This window comes from Apus apus, chromosome 19 (genome assembly GCF_020740795.1).
Source record: "Apus apus isolate bApuApu2 chromosome 19, bApuApu2.pri.cur, whole genome shotgun sequence".
Classification (NCBI taxonomy): Eukaryota; Metazoa; Chordata; class Aves; order Apodiformes; family Apodidae; genus Apus; species Apus apus.
In genome coordinates, this window is record NC_067300.1 from 6,663,375 (window position 1) to 6,676,928 (window position 13,554).

The following is a 13,554-nucleotide window of genomic DNA, read 5'->3' on the forward strand; positions in this document are numbered from 1 at the left end:
TGGAGGTGAAGAATCACTCTTTTTGAAGATTTACGTCAGAAATTTGTTTCTGGAAGTGTTTAAGGCCTGTAATTTCCTTCTTTGCAATTGCTGCTTGATGTCTTCTTCACGCTGGGCTCTCTCCCTGCCTGACCAGCACCAGGGCTCGCTGGCACCCTCCTGGGAGCCGGGTCCCTTGGCCATGGTCTTGCCCAGTGCAGAGGAGGCTCCTCCATCTCTTGCCAGGGGTTGAGACCCCCAAAATTTGGTCCTCACAGCCCTGAGCACCACACTGGGTCAGGCAGCAGATTCTACAACATCACTTCTAGTGACCCAGCACTGGCAACTTGAGGATTCAGGTTTTGTCACCTTTTTGTTTTGGCAGCCACTTTGAGGTTGCCTTCAGCTGGAGGGACACAAAGCGAACCCTGCTCAGGGCAGAGATCCCTAACCAAGAGGGGCTGTTGGGGGGGTTCCCACCCCTCAGCAACTGCCCAGGGAAAGGGGCAGTTGGGGCTGAGCCTGTTGAGTCTTCTTGGGAGCGCTGGGAGGAAGAAAAATCTCTGAATCCAGTAAAATAGCTGGGCTGTTTGTAAGGAAGAAGCCAAGACCTGGGCATGGCTGGAGAAATCCCCTCCACCGTGGCTGGGAGATGATGGGGTGGCTGTGGAGATCATAAAATCCTTCCCCAATGGGCTGTGCTCCTTTCTCCTAAAATAAATGGGCATTTTGCTGAGGAAAACGATCCCAGGATTCTGAAAGGAGGTGACAGGCAGGAGGCTGCACATCCTGGTGAAGACGCTTGTTCCCAGCTTCCAGCTCTGGGGGGAAGCCACCAGATACTGTCCTTGGCCTCAGCAATTCCCATCTACTCACGGAGGTGTGAATGTGATGCAGAAAACTGGAAAGAGCAAGAAACTGGCGGGACAGGACGCAGCAGGAGTCACAGTTTGAATTTTGGTTTTAACACGCTGTAGTTTTGGGCAACAGGGTCTGGGACCAGTGAAACTGCCACAAGTTGAGCCACCCTGTGGCCCCCACCTGAGAGGGTCTTGCTCAGACAGCAGGGTGGGTGCCAGCCCGGGTGGGACACCCCCAGAAAGCACCACGATCACCCAGGTGCCCCAGGCCATGAGGGCTGCAGTGCCCTGCTCCGGGAACCAGCTCCGCGTGCGCTTCGCATTCACCCCGGACTAACTGGTCCTTGCATCATCCCCGAGCCTCCTGCCGGCAGGAGGGTTGGGATGAGGGCAGAGTCAGCCCTGGGGGTTCCAGCCCCAAGGATGGGGGACGCCCGGGCCCCTCCAGGAGCTCCAGCTCCCGGGAGAGCAGGGCAGAGCTGTCCGGGAGGCTCCCGCACCTCGTGTCCCAGACACGTGGCAGTGCCAGGGCCCTGCAATGCAGGCAGGAAAGCAGGCAGGAGAGGGGTGCTGTGGGGTGCTCCGTGGGGGCAGCTGGGGGGGCAGCCCTGTGGCCACCAGCAGGGCGGGGATGGAGGGGATGGCACAGCCTGGCACAGGGAGGCAGTGGCAGGGCTGGCACAGGCAGGGGTGTCACAGGCAGGGGTGGCACAGACAGGGGTGTCACAGGCAGGGACAGCCTGGCAGGGGTGTCACAGGCAGGGGGGTCACAGGCAGGGGTGTCACAGGCAGGGGTGGCACAGACAGGGGTGTCACAGGCAGGGCTGGCACAGGCAGGGATGGAACAGGCAGGGCTGGCACAGGCAGGGATGGCACAGGCAGGGGTGTCACAGGCGGGGTGTCACAGGCAGGGAGGTCACAGGCAGGGCTGGCACAGGCAGGGGATGGAACAGGCAGGGATGGCACAGGCAGGGGTGTCACAGGCAGGGGTGTCACAGGCAGGGGTGTCACAGGCAGGGGTGGCACAGACAGGGGTGTCACAGGCAGGGCTGGCACAGGCAGGGATGGAACAGGCAGGGGTGTCACAGGCAGGGCTGGCACAGGCAGGGGTGGCACAGGCAGGGATGGCACAGGCAGGGATGGAACAGGCAGGGATGGCACAGGCAGGGGTGGCACAGGCAGGGATGGCACAGGCAGGGATGGAACAGGCAGGGGTGGCACAGGCAGGGGTGGCACAGGCAGGGGTGGCACAGGCAGGGATGGCACAGGCAGGGATGGCACAGGCAGGGATGGAACAGGCAGGGATGGCACAGGCAGGGATGGCACAGGCAGGGGTGGCACAGGCAGGGGTGGCACAGGCAGGGATGGCACAGGCAGGGATGGCACAGGCAGGGGTGGCACAGGCAGGGGTGGCACAGGCAGGGATGGCACAGGCAGGGATGGCACAGGCAGGGATGGAACAGGCAGGGATGGCACAGGCAGGGATGGCACAGGCAGGGGTGGCACAGGCAGGGGTGGCACAGGCAGGGATGGCACAGGCAGGGATGGAACAGGCAGGGGTGTCACAGGCAGGGGGGTCACAGGCAGGGATGGGGTGCAGGGGGTCCCAGGCAGGGGGTCCCTCGCAGGGGTCACGTGCCGGGCGGTCCCGCTGCCCCCCCCGCCCCCCCCTCCGGCACGTGAGCGGCCGTGACGTGCGCGCGAGCCCCCCCCCCCCCCTCCGGCCCCGCCCCCTTCTCCCGGCCCCACTTCCGGCGGAAGCGGGGGGCTCCTTCCCTTTCCGGGTGCGGGTCCCTGGGCGGAGCGGCGGGACGGCGCGGCGGCGGCGGGCGCGGGGCGCGGGCCATGGCGGAGCTGGCGCAGGGGCAGAGCGCAGCGCCCGTGGGGATTAAGGCCGAAGGGTTCGTCGACGCTCTGCACCGGGTCCGGCAGGTAGGCGCCGGCTGGCGGGGCCGGGGGCCGGCGGAGGCCGCGGGGCGCCGCTAGGCCGCGGGGCTGAGGCGGGGCGCGGAGCCGCCGGGAGGGGCAGGGCCGCGGCCCCGCTGCCCCTCGCCGCTGAGGAGGGAGGCGGCGGCCTCTCTGGGAAGCCCCGGGGTTGTCCCCCCCTGAGCGGGGCGGCGGCGGCGGCGGGGCTGCGGGAGAGGGGCAGGCCGGGGAGAGGCGGGGGCGGCGGCAGGAGTCTCTGACAGGCTCCTCCAGCCCGGGTCGCGGCCGGAGCTGGTGACACGGCACAAACGCTGCTCTGTGTGGGGGGGAGGCGGCCTGCAGCCTGCGGGAGCTCTCCTCAGCCGAGCTGTCGCCTGGCACTTTGCAGTGGGTGGGTGTGAACTTGATGTTATTTCGATTTATAAACGAGTCTTCGTTGTGTGTGAGGCTGATCAATAGAACCCTTGGGAGAGGGGGAGCTTTGCACTCCTTCCTAGGAGGGGGAAGTGAAATGCTCCCCAAAGGAATCTGTTGAGCTTACACAGCACTAAAATGGAAGTGTTCTGTGACAGTGCCCAGACCTGCAGCAGTCAACACCCTTGTCCCCAGTACATCACATTCCTGGTGTTTGTGTGCTCCTCAGCTTGTGGAAAGTGACTCCAGCAGCAAGAAGCTGCTGCTCACAGCACAGATTTTGTGTCTGTTCATCACATCTCTTGTTCCATGTCTGTCACAGATGTTTATCCCACCTCAGCATGAGTTGCACTTCACTCTTGCTTGCTAACTGCACTTTAACCAGCTGTTAAACAGCTTAATACCTGGTCCACAGTCCAGCTGGTACATAGAGACCCTGACTTTATTCTTTCCAATGTTACAGGCCAGGTGGGAGAAGTTGCCTGTTGCCCAGACTCACTTTTCTCATTTCAGTGAGAAACCTGTGAAGAAGCTAAGCTGGATCCTAAGACCTTTCAAGCTCTGGTGGAACTGCAATGGCCACTGTCATTCCCAGTTCACTTGGGAATCAGGATGGCACCAGGTGTGCTTTCTGTGCACTCTTCAGTGACCTGTACAGAAGTGCTCATTGTTTTAGACAAACACTCTGCACCTTCCCAGAGGAGACCATGAGCTAGTCTGCTCTTTGGTGGTTAATTTCTTTCTCAGCAGAGGCATTTCAGTCAGCAGGTTGCATCTCAGCTGCCTCCCAGGTGAGGCCACATGTCACTTTCAGAGCAAAGCTCATTGGCCTTGGTGGTGTGGGACATCTGAAAGCTTTGCTGTTAGTCCAGGGTTGTCCACCTGATGCAGTTAAACTGAGGAGCTGCAGGTGGGTTTGTCTTGGCTTGGTCTGTTACTGAAGGCCTCTCATTGCAAAAACCTCTTGTTGAACATCTGATCATACTCTTGCCCCTTAGCAGTTGAATAATCTTCGAATAACCTGTTTATGTAGAAGAAAATAATGATTTTGCTGCTAAGTTGCAGCTTGCTGAGATTGTCTTGTGTGTTGGAGGTGTCACAGAGGGTGCCCCTCGTCTGAGCAGTGGCAGGTTCATGTGGAAGCAGGAATTCCTCAGGTGGAATGGAGCTAAAACTCAGCACCAGCTGCAGCTTAATCTGGATTGATGTTGTATGGGTGTTGTCATCAGGTTAGCAGGGTGAATCTGAGGCCCAACAGGTGAAGGAGATGGAGCATTTGATGATTCTGGAACCTTCTTGTGCCCAATTTTGGTGTGAAGTTCATTACACTTCACAGAATGAGTTTCCATGAACTGACAACTTGAGTCAGCCTGAACTGGAAGATGTAAAAAAATCCTCCAAGCTGCCAACTTCAGGTCAGGTGCTGCAGCGTGGCCACCTTCCTGCTGTCTTTTCACACTGGAAACAAGTGCCTTGAGAAATGTGAGCTCTCCGTGTGCTCACAGGAGCACCCTGGCATACATTTCTGTGCAGTGAGCTGTGTTGCTGCCTGTTGAATGTGATTCTTTCCCAGTAGTGTTTGTGGGATGAAAAGATTTGTTGGCAAGTGCTAAAATATTCCCCCCCCCCCCCCCCCCCCCCTCCTTTTCTGCAAAAAGTACGTGGTTTAATCTAGGTTTGTAAGGGAGTAGGTGGTCTTCTCTTCTCCTGCAGAGTTGGGCAGGGCTACATGGTCACTGATGTTGCCAAATGAGAATGCAGGAGGTCTTCACTGCTCAGTGAAGGGGTTGTTTACCCAGGCAATCTGTGAGGGAACTTTGTGGCTGAGAATCAGGTGGGACATACAGGCAGTTACACCAACACCTCTCTGGAGGGGGTGGCAGAGCTTTCCCCAAGTGTTTCATGCTGTCTGTGAGCTGTGCTGATTTGATAGGTGGGTGTCAGCTTTTGCACTGCTTCTGGCCAATCCCACAGCCTTTTCTGAGTGTTAGTTTTGCTTTAAGGTGAAGAGGGAGCACAGGAAAATAATCCAGTCATAGCCCTGGCTTTGTGGGTTGGTGTGGCATCTCTGGTGTGACAGCTGAACCCTTTCAAAGTTTGATCTTGCACTTAAAACTAGTAATGAAATTTACTAAATCCAGCTTTCATGAGAGCCTTAGCACTAAGATCCACAGTGCTTAGTTAGTCATAACTAAATAATTTGGAACACAGAAGATGATCCTCATCAATCAGAGTAACTGCATTCCTCAAAGTCACTGGGATGTGGATGACAGGAGAGTAGGAACTCTGGAATACCTTTGGAAGGAATGACTTGTCTGTTGCTTTCAGTGTCTGCTGGATTTGCTTGGCTTTTTTTTTTGTGATGTCTTAAATATTTGAGATGTATCAAAAATTACTTTTTCAAGTGAATGTTGGAGCTTTGAGGTGGTCTGTCCTGCATCTTCTGCACCATGTCTCAAGTGACACAATTAGTTTGTGGATCCTGGATGGTGACTGATCTGTCTGGCTGCTCCTAGGCAGGGTGGCTTTTCTTCTGTGGCATTTTGGGGTGGGGAGAGGGAGAATGTTTGCCTTCCCCCTTTTGGGTGATGGTATCAGAAAATGAGCAGAGCTGCCTGTGCTTTGGAAAATCGTGGATTTCTATCAGACTTTCCTTGAGTTTTGATCTTACTGACAAAGTGGTGTTTTGCTTGGCTCTCACCCTCTGCTCTTCTTCTTGGCAGTCTCATTTCCACTACAACACATATTTGCAGGACTTACTGGTTCTCTCTTTGAACATGTGCTATTCTTGTACCTGGCCATATGTTCTACCTGCCTCTGAATTTCTGGGAATGCTATGAGGAGAGGCTGTGGCTTGGCAAGCCTGTAGTGTGCCATCAGAGGTACCTTCTGCTCTGCTGGAACTGTCTGAAGGATCAGCTGACAGCACCTTGGTGGTTTATATCCTGCTAACTCCTACTAGAGTTGGTGATTTTTATCCATTGCTGTTCTTTTGCAGGACAGCATAAGGGATTCTTCCCTTTCTCTTGAAAGCTGAGTTCTGCAGATAGTGGTGTTTGAGTCCCACTACCTAGCAAAGAAGCTTCCTAATTGAAAGTGTTTTGTCATTACACCATTTTTAAAGGGTATTACAGGTATTGGAGGACAGAAGTGCAAGGTATAGGAAAACATGTATCACTCACACAACTTTGTGGGATGTTTTCTTTGGATTTCTTGGCTTTACCATTGCATCTTGTAGCTCAGGTTTGTGCTGTGTCCTTTAAAGTGCCTGTTGGAGAGCTTTATTTTGGGGAAATGAGATGCAAAAACAGTGCTGTGGTGTGATGCTTTCTTCCAGTGTATTTCAAAGCTTAGTAAAATGGTTGAGTTGGATTTCGAGGGGAATAAAAAGGAAAAAAATCAAGACTGACATCCAGTGGGACAAAAGCAGTGGCTAGCAATACATTACTCAAGGTCATTTAGCCAGATAAGGGCTGGGTCTGCTTACTTTTGGTATGTTCTAACTTTGGTGCTTATCTCCCTGCTGAACCTGTAGTAAAAACCAAGGTTCCCATTTTGAGTCAAACATAAGACATGCAAATGTGCATTAACTACTACATCTAATTTAAAAGCTCAACTTATACTTTTGCAGGGTATTTTTTTTTGCCTGTTGCTGTGAGGTGCTGTGTTGTCTGTGTGTAATCCAGTGGCAGCTGGGAGGCTTTAGAGATAAGGGCACAAGTTTAAATAAAGGAGAGAGAAAAGAAAATATCCCTAAAGCTGATAATATAAATATTGCTTTGACGCTCTTATTTTGCCCTTTACTTGAAGAGTTCTGTGTCAGGGTGATAGTTGTGTGCTAAGCATGGGTTTGGGTTTGGGTTTGGGTTTGCAAAGCTCTCCTGCTCTGGGAGCAGACAGCTTTAGTGATCTGTTCATGCACAGCTTTGTGCTTCATGCCTCTTGAAGGGCAGCTTCTGCTATCCACAGGCTCATTTTGTCTTTCACTTGAGCATGTGGTGTGTGTTTTCATCTCCCAGACTATCAGCTGGCACTTTCCACAACTTACCAGATTTCTTCAGGTAAATAACTGAGCATTCATAAATGGCATGTTAAATGTGTTATACCTGACACTGTTCCTTTTGGCATAGGTTTGGAAGTTGTTATGTGAAAGCTGCTAATAGATTGTTATAAAAATATAATTTTAAATTGATTTTTCAGCATTGAAGTAGTCAGGAAACATCTATGCCCTTTGTACCTTCATTCAAATCCTCTGCATCCCAAATGCAGGTGGAGATGTGTGCAGAGGGCTGGAACCATGGGTGCAATACAGTTTTATCAACAAAAAAAAGAGGCATCACTTGGTGCTCCCTAAGGTGTGGTGAATAGGGGTAGTTTGTGTTAATACTTTCAGAATCAGATTTCTGTGGGCTTCTTATTTTTGGAGGTATTGCTATACAAGGTGCTCAGCATCAGGCTTTGCTGCGTGATCACTGTGCTGGTCCTGCAGGAAAACTTCAGCTCCTGGTGTTTCTGAGACAGCAAAGTTATTGACTTTCTAAAAGAGGACAGGACAGAATGGACTGTGAGAAGAAAATGGTCTAAACTTGAAGCCCTTTTCATGCAAGGCATTGAAGAGAATGTTTTCTGTGCTCTTGCTAAAAGCAGTGCCCTCAAATCTTTCAAGATTTCAAATAGCTTTTTTTGAGTACCCTGTGGTTCTGAATCTTGGACAATTTATTCTGCTGTTGCAGCTGATAGTGTCAACAACCAGAGTTACTGCAGATGTCTTTCTGTGAAGTAAAACTCACATTTTAGAGACACCTTTAGTCACATTTGTCATTTGCCCTTTGTCTTCGTTTAAAACAGATCTGTGTAAAATGTTATTTCATCTGTTCCTAGTGCTTATTCTTTGGTGAAATTCCAGTTATGACAGAGTGAGATCAGACCCTTAGTAAAGATTCTATTCAGTGATTTTTCTCTTTGCTGGAAAAGGAAGCTGTAGAATACACCATGCTTTATATTTGTTCTGTAACTACTTTGTTCTGCACTTACTTATTACAGCAGAGTACTTGATGCAAACAAGGGCTGCTGTGAGACTGCAGTTTGCCTGCCCCTGAAGGGGGTATTAACTTGGCTGCAGCACCAAAGTAATACCCCCAGAAAGAGCTTGTGTCTGTCAGCATCCCTCTGCATACATGTCTTCCAAATGTCATTAGAAATTAGTTTAACTTACACTTTGATTAAGTGATGTTTTGGTGTCTCTCTCACCTAGTTTGTTGGCTTACCTTAGTCCCCTTACTGTGGTACCTGACTGCCTCCTCCTTCCTGTAAATACCCTCCTTGCATCCTGGCTTGGCAGGGGATTCCCCCTGCCCCTCTGTAGGGGCTGGAAGCAGAGACACGGGCAATATGAGCTAATTCCAGGCTAATAGTTTGCCTACTGACTTATTCTTTGTACGGTAAACACAGCATGATCCAGTCTCTTTGACAAGGAGTTCCCAAACCTGTCCTTGTGCTGTGTATTTTCACATTCTTCTCCCTCCTCTCCCCTGCTGATGTGTGAGTATGCAATTCCATGTCTCTGGAAATGCACAGACAGGAGGAAGCTTGTGTCCTCCTACACAGCTGTGGTGGTGGCAGCTTCTCCAGAACAAAGTTGGTGAGCTAGTTTGAACTCTCCTCTTGATGAGATTTAGCTTGTCAGCTGTCCATGGAGTGAACAAACCTGAATAAAACCTTCCCAGGAGTAAATACCGGCTGATGAACAGGAAGAGGAACTGGGTGAATGCAGTCTTAATTAAACAAATACTAAAAGCAAGCAGAAAATTGTTTACTTTACCAATGAAACACTGCTGTCTTGGAACTGTTATAAAGGCACCTGTAAAGTAAGTATCTCATAAAATATTGGACCGGGGTAAATGCCTTATTGGAAGAAGGTGTTTAGCTGTGGTGGCTTAAACTTCAGGTATATTAATCATGCCTTTATCCCCTGTTTTTATAGATTGCTGCTAAAATTGGAGATATTCCTCACTTGAATAATTCTACAACACTTGTGGATCCCTCAGTCTACGGTTATGGAGTGCAGAAACGGCCCCTGGATGATGGAGGTAAGCTGGCTGTGGTTAGTCCATCTTGTGGATGCAGCTCCTGAAATTCATCTGGGGAGGCAGTTGTCTACTTGAAGGACAGAAATCAGTGCATCTTCCTGTATGTGGAAATTTTATGGAAGATCCCTGTGCTGTTCAGTGTTCTCCAGATAGCACAGGGCTCCCAGGCTCTGAAGCATTTAACATTGGCCACAGCCAAAGAATAATTTACTGGGTTGACCATGACTGGTAACTGTAATAATATTGTAATAAGTGTTACAATTTTAAAATAAGTTATAGTTTCTTATCTTTGGCAAGAATAGCAGAAAATGTTAGAACAAGTGTTTTCTTTTTTTCAAATCTAATGATGTGTTACAAGAAATGTTTAAACTGTATTATCTGCTGCTATATAGGTGGAAGGATCTCACCTTTTCCTGTGGCTGGCTGTAAAAACCAAGTGGCTATGTCTTCCTTTTCCTTTTTCCTCTAGCATTTTTACTGACACAGATAGTCCTGCAGGGTTGATTGTCTCCCCCACAGATGTATTCACAGGAGTACTGAGGAGATAAGCAAAACTGCTGCTCGTTCTGAAAAAAATCATGCTGAATCATGAGGAGAAGTTTCTTTCTTGTGTGGCCTCTGGCTGGTTAACATTACTGTTTTCTGATCGTGTTCCACAACCTACTTTGTTCTCTGGTGTTGGCTCTATGGCAACAAGAGGTTGCTGCTCCTTTGGTTTGTTGTTTTGGAAACAGTGGGTTGATCTGGGTGAGCCTCTGCCCTTTACCTCTGGGGCCGGAGCATCGCTGTGTCTGGGCGAAGCCAGAGACCTGGCATTACTGCTGTATGTTCCTTTCTGGAGGAGAAACCCTTTTTCAGTGAGAGGGTCTTCAGATGTTGGCATGTGCTGCCCAGGGAGGTGGTTGAGTCACCACCCCTGGATGTGTTTAAAAGTTGTCTAGATGTGGTGTTTGAGGGACATGGCTTAGTGCTGGACTTGGTAGAGTAGGGTTAGTGTTTGGACTCGATGGTCTTGAAGGTCTTTTCCAACCTAAGTGACTCTGTGAAGGTGCTCAGCTGTCAAGCAGGCTGTTCAGCATTGGAGAACACTGAGCAACTCTGAGCTGTGCCTGGGTGCCTTAGGTAAGTGGCTGCGTGTGAAAAAGACTAAAAATAGCCTTGTAGGAGCCAGTCATTTGTAACATTAGTCCTACCTGTTTCTTTCATTGCTTTATCAGACTGAGCTGGGAAATCTGACCTCTTGACAAAATGTTTTTTTAATGAACTTGTAGCCTGTGAAGTGCTCACAGCCCTTAATGACAGCACGAGTTGGACTTTGTACTCAAACTTTTACTGGTGAGCCCTATTACTTGCTGAGCCTTGTTTGTGTTGACACAAACTGTGTCAGTATAGTTGCAGCCTGGGCTAGAAATGTACCTTACACTGCTGGTTCCTTGTGTTGTGACAGATAACTCCATGGAGCAGGTATCATTCCTGGGAGAGCCTTCCAGGAGGCTCTGGAATACAGTTCCAAAGCAGCTGTACTCTTGACTCTTGTACTGACAGTTGTTCTGCTGATGTAAGGACCTGCAGGTGTTTCCTCACCCTGGATGCTTGTTCAGCCTGGGTCTGTTTGTAACCTTTTTTGAAGTAGCCCCAAGTGTTGTGTTTGCCCTTGGGTTCTTCCTATACATCTGTAGATGTTGTAACTTTGTCCAGTTCCCTTCCCGAAATCTGATCTGTGAAATCTTGGGGGAGAAGAGAAATGATGGAAGTAATATTTTAAAGGGGTGGAATTTCACAAAGAAACAGCTGTCAGGGTAGAAGCAAGAAGCAATTGCTTCTTTCAGCTTTGGCCATCTTGGGTTATGTTTCTGATGGCATTAGTAAATCCTGCACTGGAATGCAATTGTGTGATGTGGTCCCTACCTCACAACTTAACCCTCCTGTGCATTCCCAGAATGTAGCCTGACAGAGGGGCTCCTGAAGCAGCAGGTACTTCTTGCTCTGTATTTCTTTGGTATGATCCTCACCTTAGTCAGTTTTGCTGCCATGGCATTAAAAGTCTTTCATGCAGCTTTACCTTCAGGCATCTGAAAGATGCTTTTAGTAATGAAAGATGAAAGTTGCTTTTTAGTAATACACTGAAATTAGGAAAGGACTTGGATGATCCCTTAGTCCTCTGTTAACTCTGAACAGGGGATGTTGGGGTTGCATGCCCACACCTTTCTCCATTCTCTTCTTGTCTGTGAACCACAGTTTGGAAACATTGTCAGTAAGTGGTTATTTATATTGTTAAGTGTGTGTTAGAAACTTTAGAATGTGGGGGTTTGTATACATTCTGCTGCTCTGGATAGCTTGGAAACAAATCTAGTGGTAAATCTGTTGATTGTTTACTTCTGTATACGGTGTGTTCACAGCTGGATGCAGTTTTCACTGCTTCCTTATCTCTGTGTAGCTGATAGAAAATGACTTGTGTTCCTAATACTCCTGAAAAAATTGGGTTCAGAGGAAGTATTTAAGGTGACAAGAAAACCATGTGTCTCAGGAAAATATAATTCTGCCTGTCCATTTCTGTAAACAGCTGCTGGCGTGGCTGATTGATGTCAGCTCAGGAACGGGCTGACAGTGTGCTGGTCAAAACAAATTCAGCTGCTTTTAGAGCATTTCCAGGAAAAATAGATTTGTCATAATATTGGGAACCAGAATGCATGAGTGCCTTTTGCTCTTCCCTTAACATAACCTTCATCTGAAACGAAGAGCTGCTAGGTCTGGCCCTGGTGACCTGGCCTGTTGGTATTTGATGGAGCTTGAGATTGATTCTCTTATTCCCTGGCTTCTTTATTTCCCCTTTCTGGAAACAACTTGAAAGTAATCCTGCAAATAGCTACAGTGCAGGGAGGAGATCAGGTTTGTTTGTACTGCTCACAGTAAGTCATAGTCAGCATTTATATGGCCACTTGTCACAGTGTTTCTCAGCAGAGGTGAGCACCAGAGGTAGGGTTAGATCTGAGCTGCAGGGAGACCTGGTGGCATCCTTGTGGCTTGCTGCTGAGGGTAGATCCCAGCTCTCCTGTTAATGCCCAGTGGCTGCTCCTGGCCTCCATTCTAATTAATAGGTCACTCTAATTACCAGCACAATGTAATAAGTTTATTTAATGACAAATAATCTTTAAAGATGCAGCCTCCTTTTGTTCAAAGGGAGCAAAGGTCTAGTCTGCTGGAGACTGATCTTTGTTTGCTCTGGTTTGGATGCTTTGAAGATGTTCCCAGTAATACATGTAGGGTTAAGCAGCAGTGCTGCAGTTGAAGGCTGGGGCATCCTTTGAGCCTGGAGAAACAAAGATGAGAGACCTTGGAGAAGACTCACACCTCCCTCTCTCAACCCTTCCTGAGCTTCTTTGGTGCATCCAGATAGGAAGATGAATCATCTTGGTGTAAAAACCTGGTCTGTAGTAGAGTCAAGGGGCTCAAGCAGGACATGGTCCTCTTGTACTTCATTCTTGTGCTCCAACATGCAAAAAGTGATGGGCAGAAGAAAATCTTACCTCTGTGTTACTGCTGCTGGAAGTTGGTAGCGAAGCTCCTTGACATGCCTGGACCAGTGTAAAGATCCAGATTGCTCAGCAAAAGTTTGTGTCAGACACAAAGTGCCAACATTCTTAAAAATTGCAGCTTTACAGATCACTGCTTTTTGAATAAGGCAACTTAAGGGATGTGGAAAAAAGCCTATGAAGAGTTGCAGTGAAAGCAGAAATGAAAATTGTGAGGTTTTGACCATGTAATTAAAGAAAAACCTAGCAAAATGTAACGATGAATAATTAGTGTAACTAATGTCTTCATTGTTGCTTTCTGAAATTTATGATGATCCCATTTTGGTTCAGAGGTATGAAATGCAACCCTGTTCCACTGCTCTCCAGGAGATGTGTCACTCTGATTTTATTCTAGCCATGAAGATATTCTTGATGAGATTGGATGTTTCCATCATGCACATTAATTTAGTGGGAGGCACTGCTCTGTTTTATGGGGTGGAAAAAAAATAATCCACATTTGTTTTGAGTATCTGTTAGGTAGCATTCAGTTAAGGTGAAGCCTAAAGCAGAGTGAAGAGTTATCAACCAGCAGGTGCCATTAGCAGGAAATTGTGCTGACTTTATTCAGTATTTTTCCTTGTTTGCAGTGAAATGACTGCAGTTGCAGTTAAATTGTAGTCAATAGATGTAAAAGGGGGAAATGTGTCCATGGCTTGTCAGATGTCAGCCCCTTCCCTGGCATGAAGAAGGTGATGGTGGAACAGAATATCAGCT

General features: G+C 48.9%; 1 protein-coding gene across 4 annotated transcripts in view; it reads left to right on the forward strand.

Moving 5' to 3' along the window:
* The first annotated feature begins 2,615 nt into the window (after window positions 1-2,615).
* Window positions 2,616-13,554, forward strand: part of FUBP3 (far upstream element binding protein 3) — a 40,019-nt gene continuing 29,080 nt past the window's right edge. For 2 of the 4 annotated variants that reach the window (XM_051636411.1, XM_051636413.1), the window contains exons 1-2: window positions 2,620-2,771; window positions 9,163-9,268. In XM_051636411.1, the coding sequence (XP_051492371.1) occupies window positions 2,685-2,771; window positions 9,163-9,268 (193 nt within the window). In that variant the 5' untranslated portion in view covers window positions 2,620-2,684. Of the gene's footprint in view, window positions 2,772-9,162; window positions 9,269-13,554 lie in introns of all 4 variants that reach the window. The other 2 variants (XM_051636410.1, XM_051636412.1) reach the window with 2 other exon arrangements.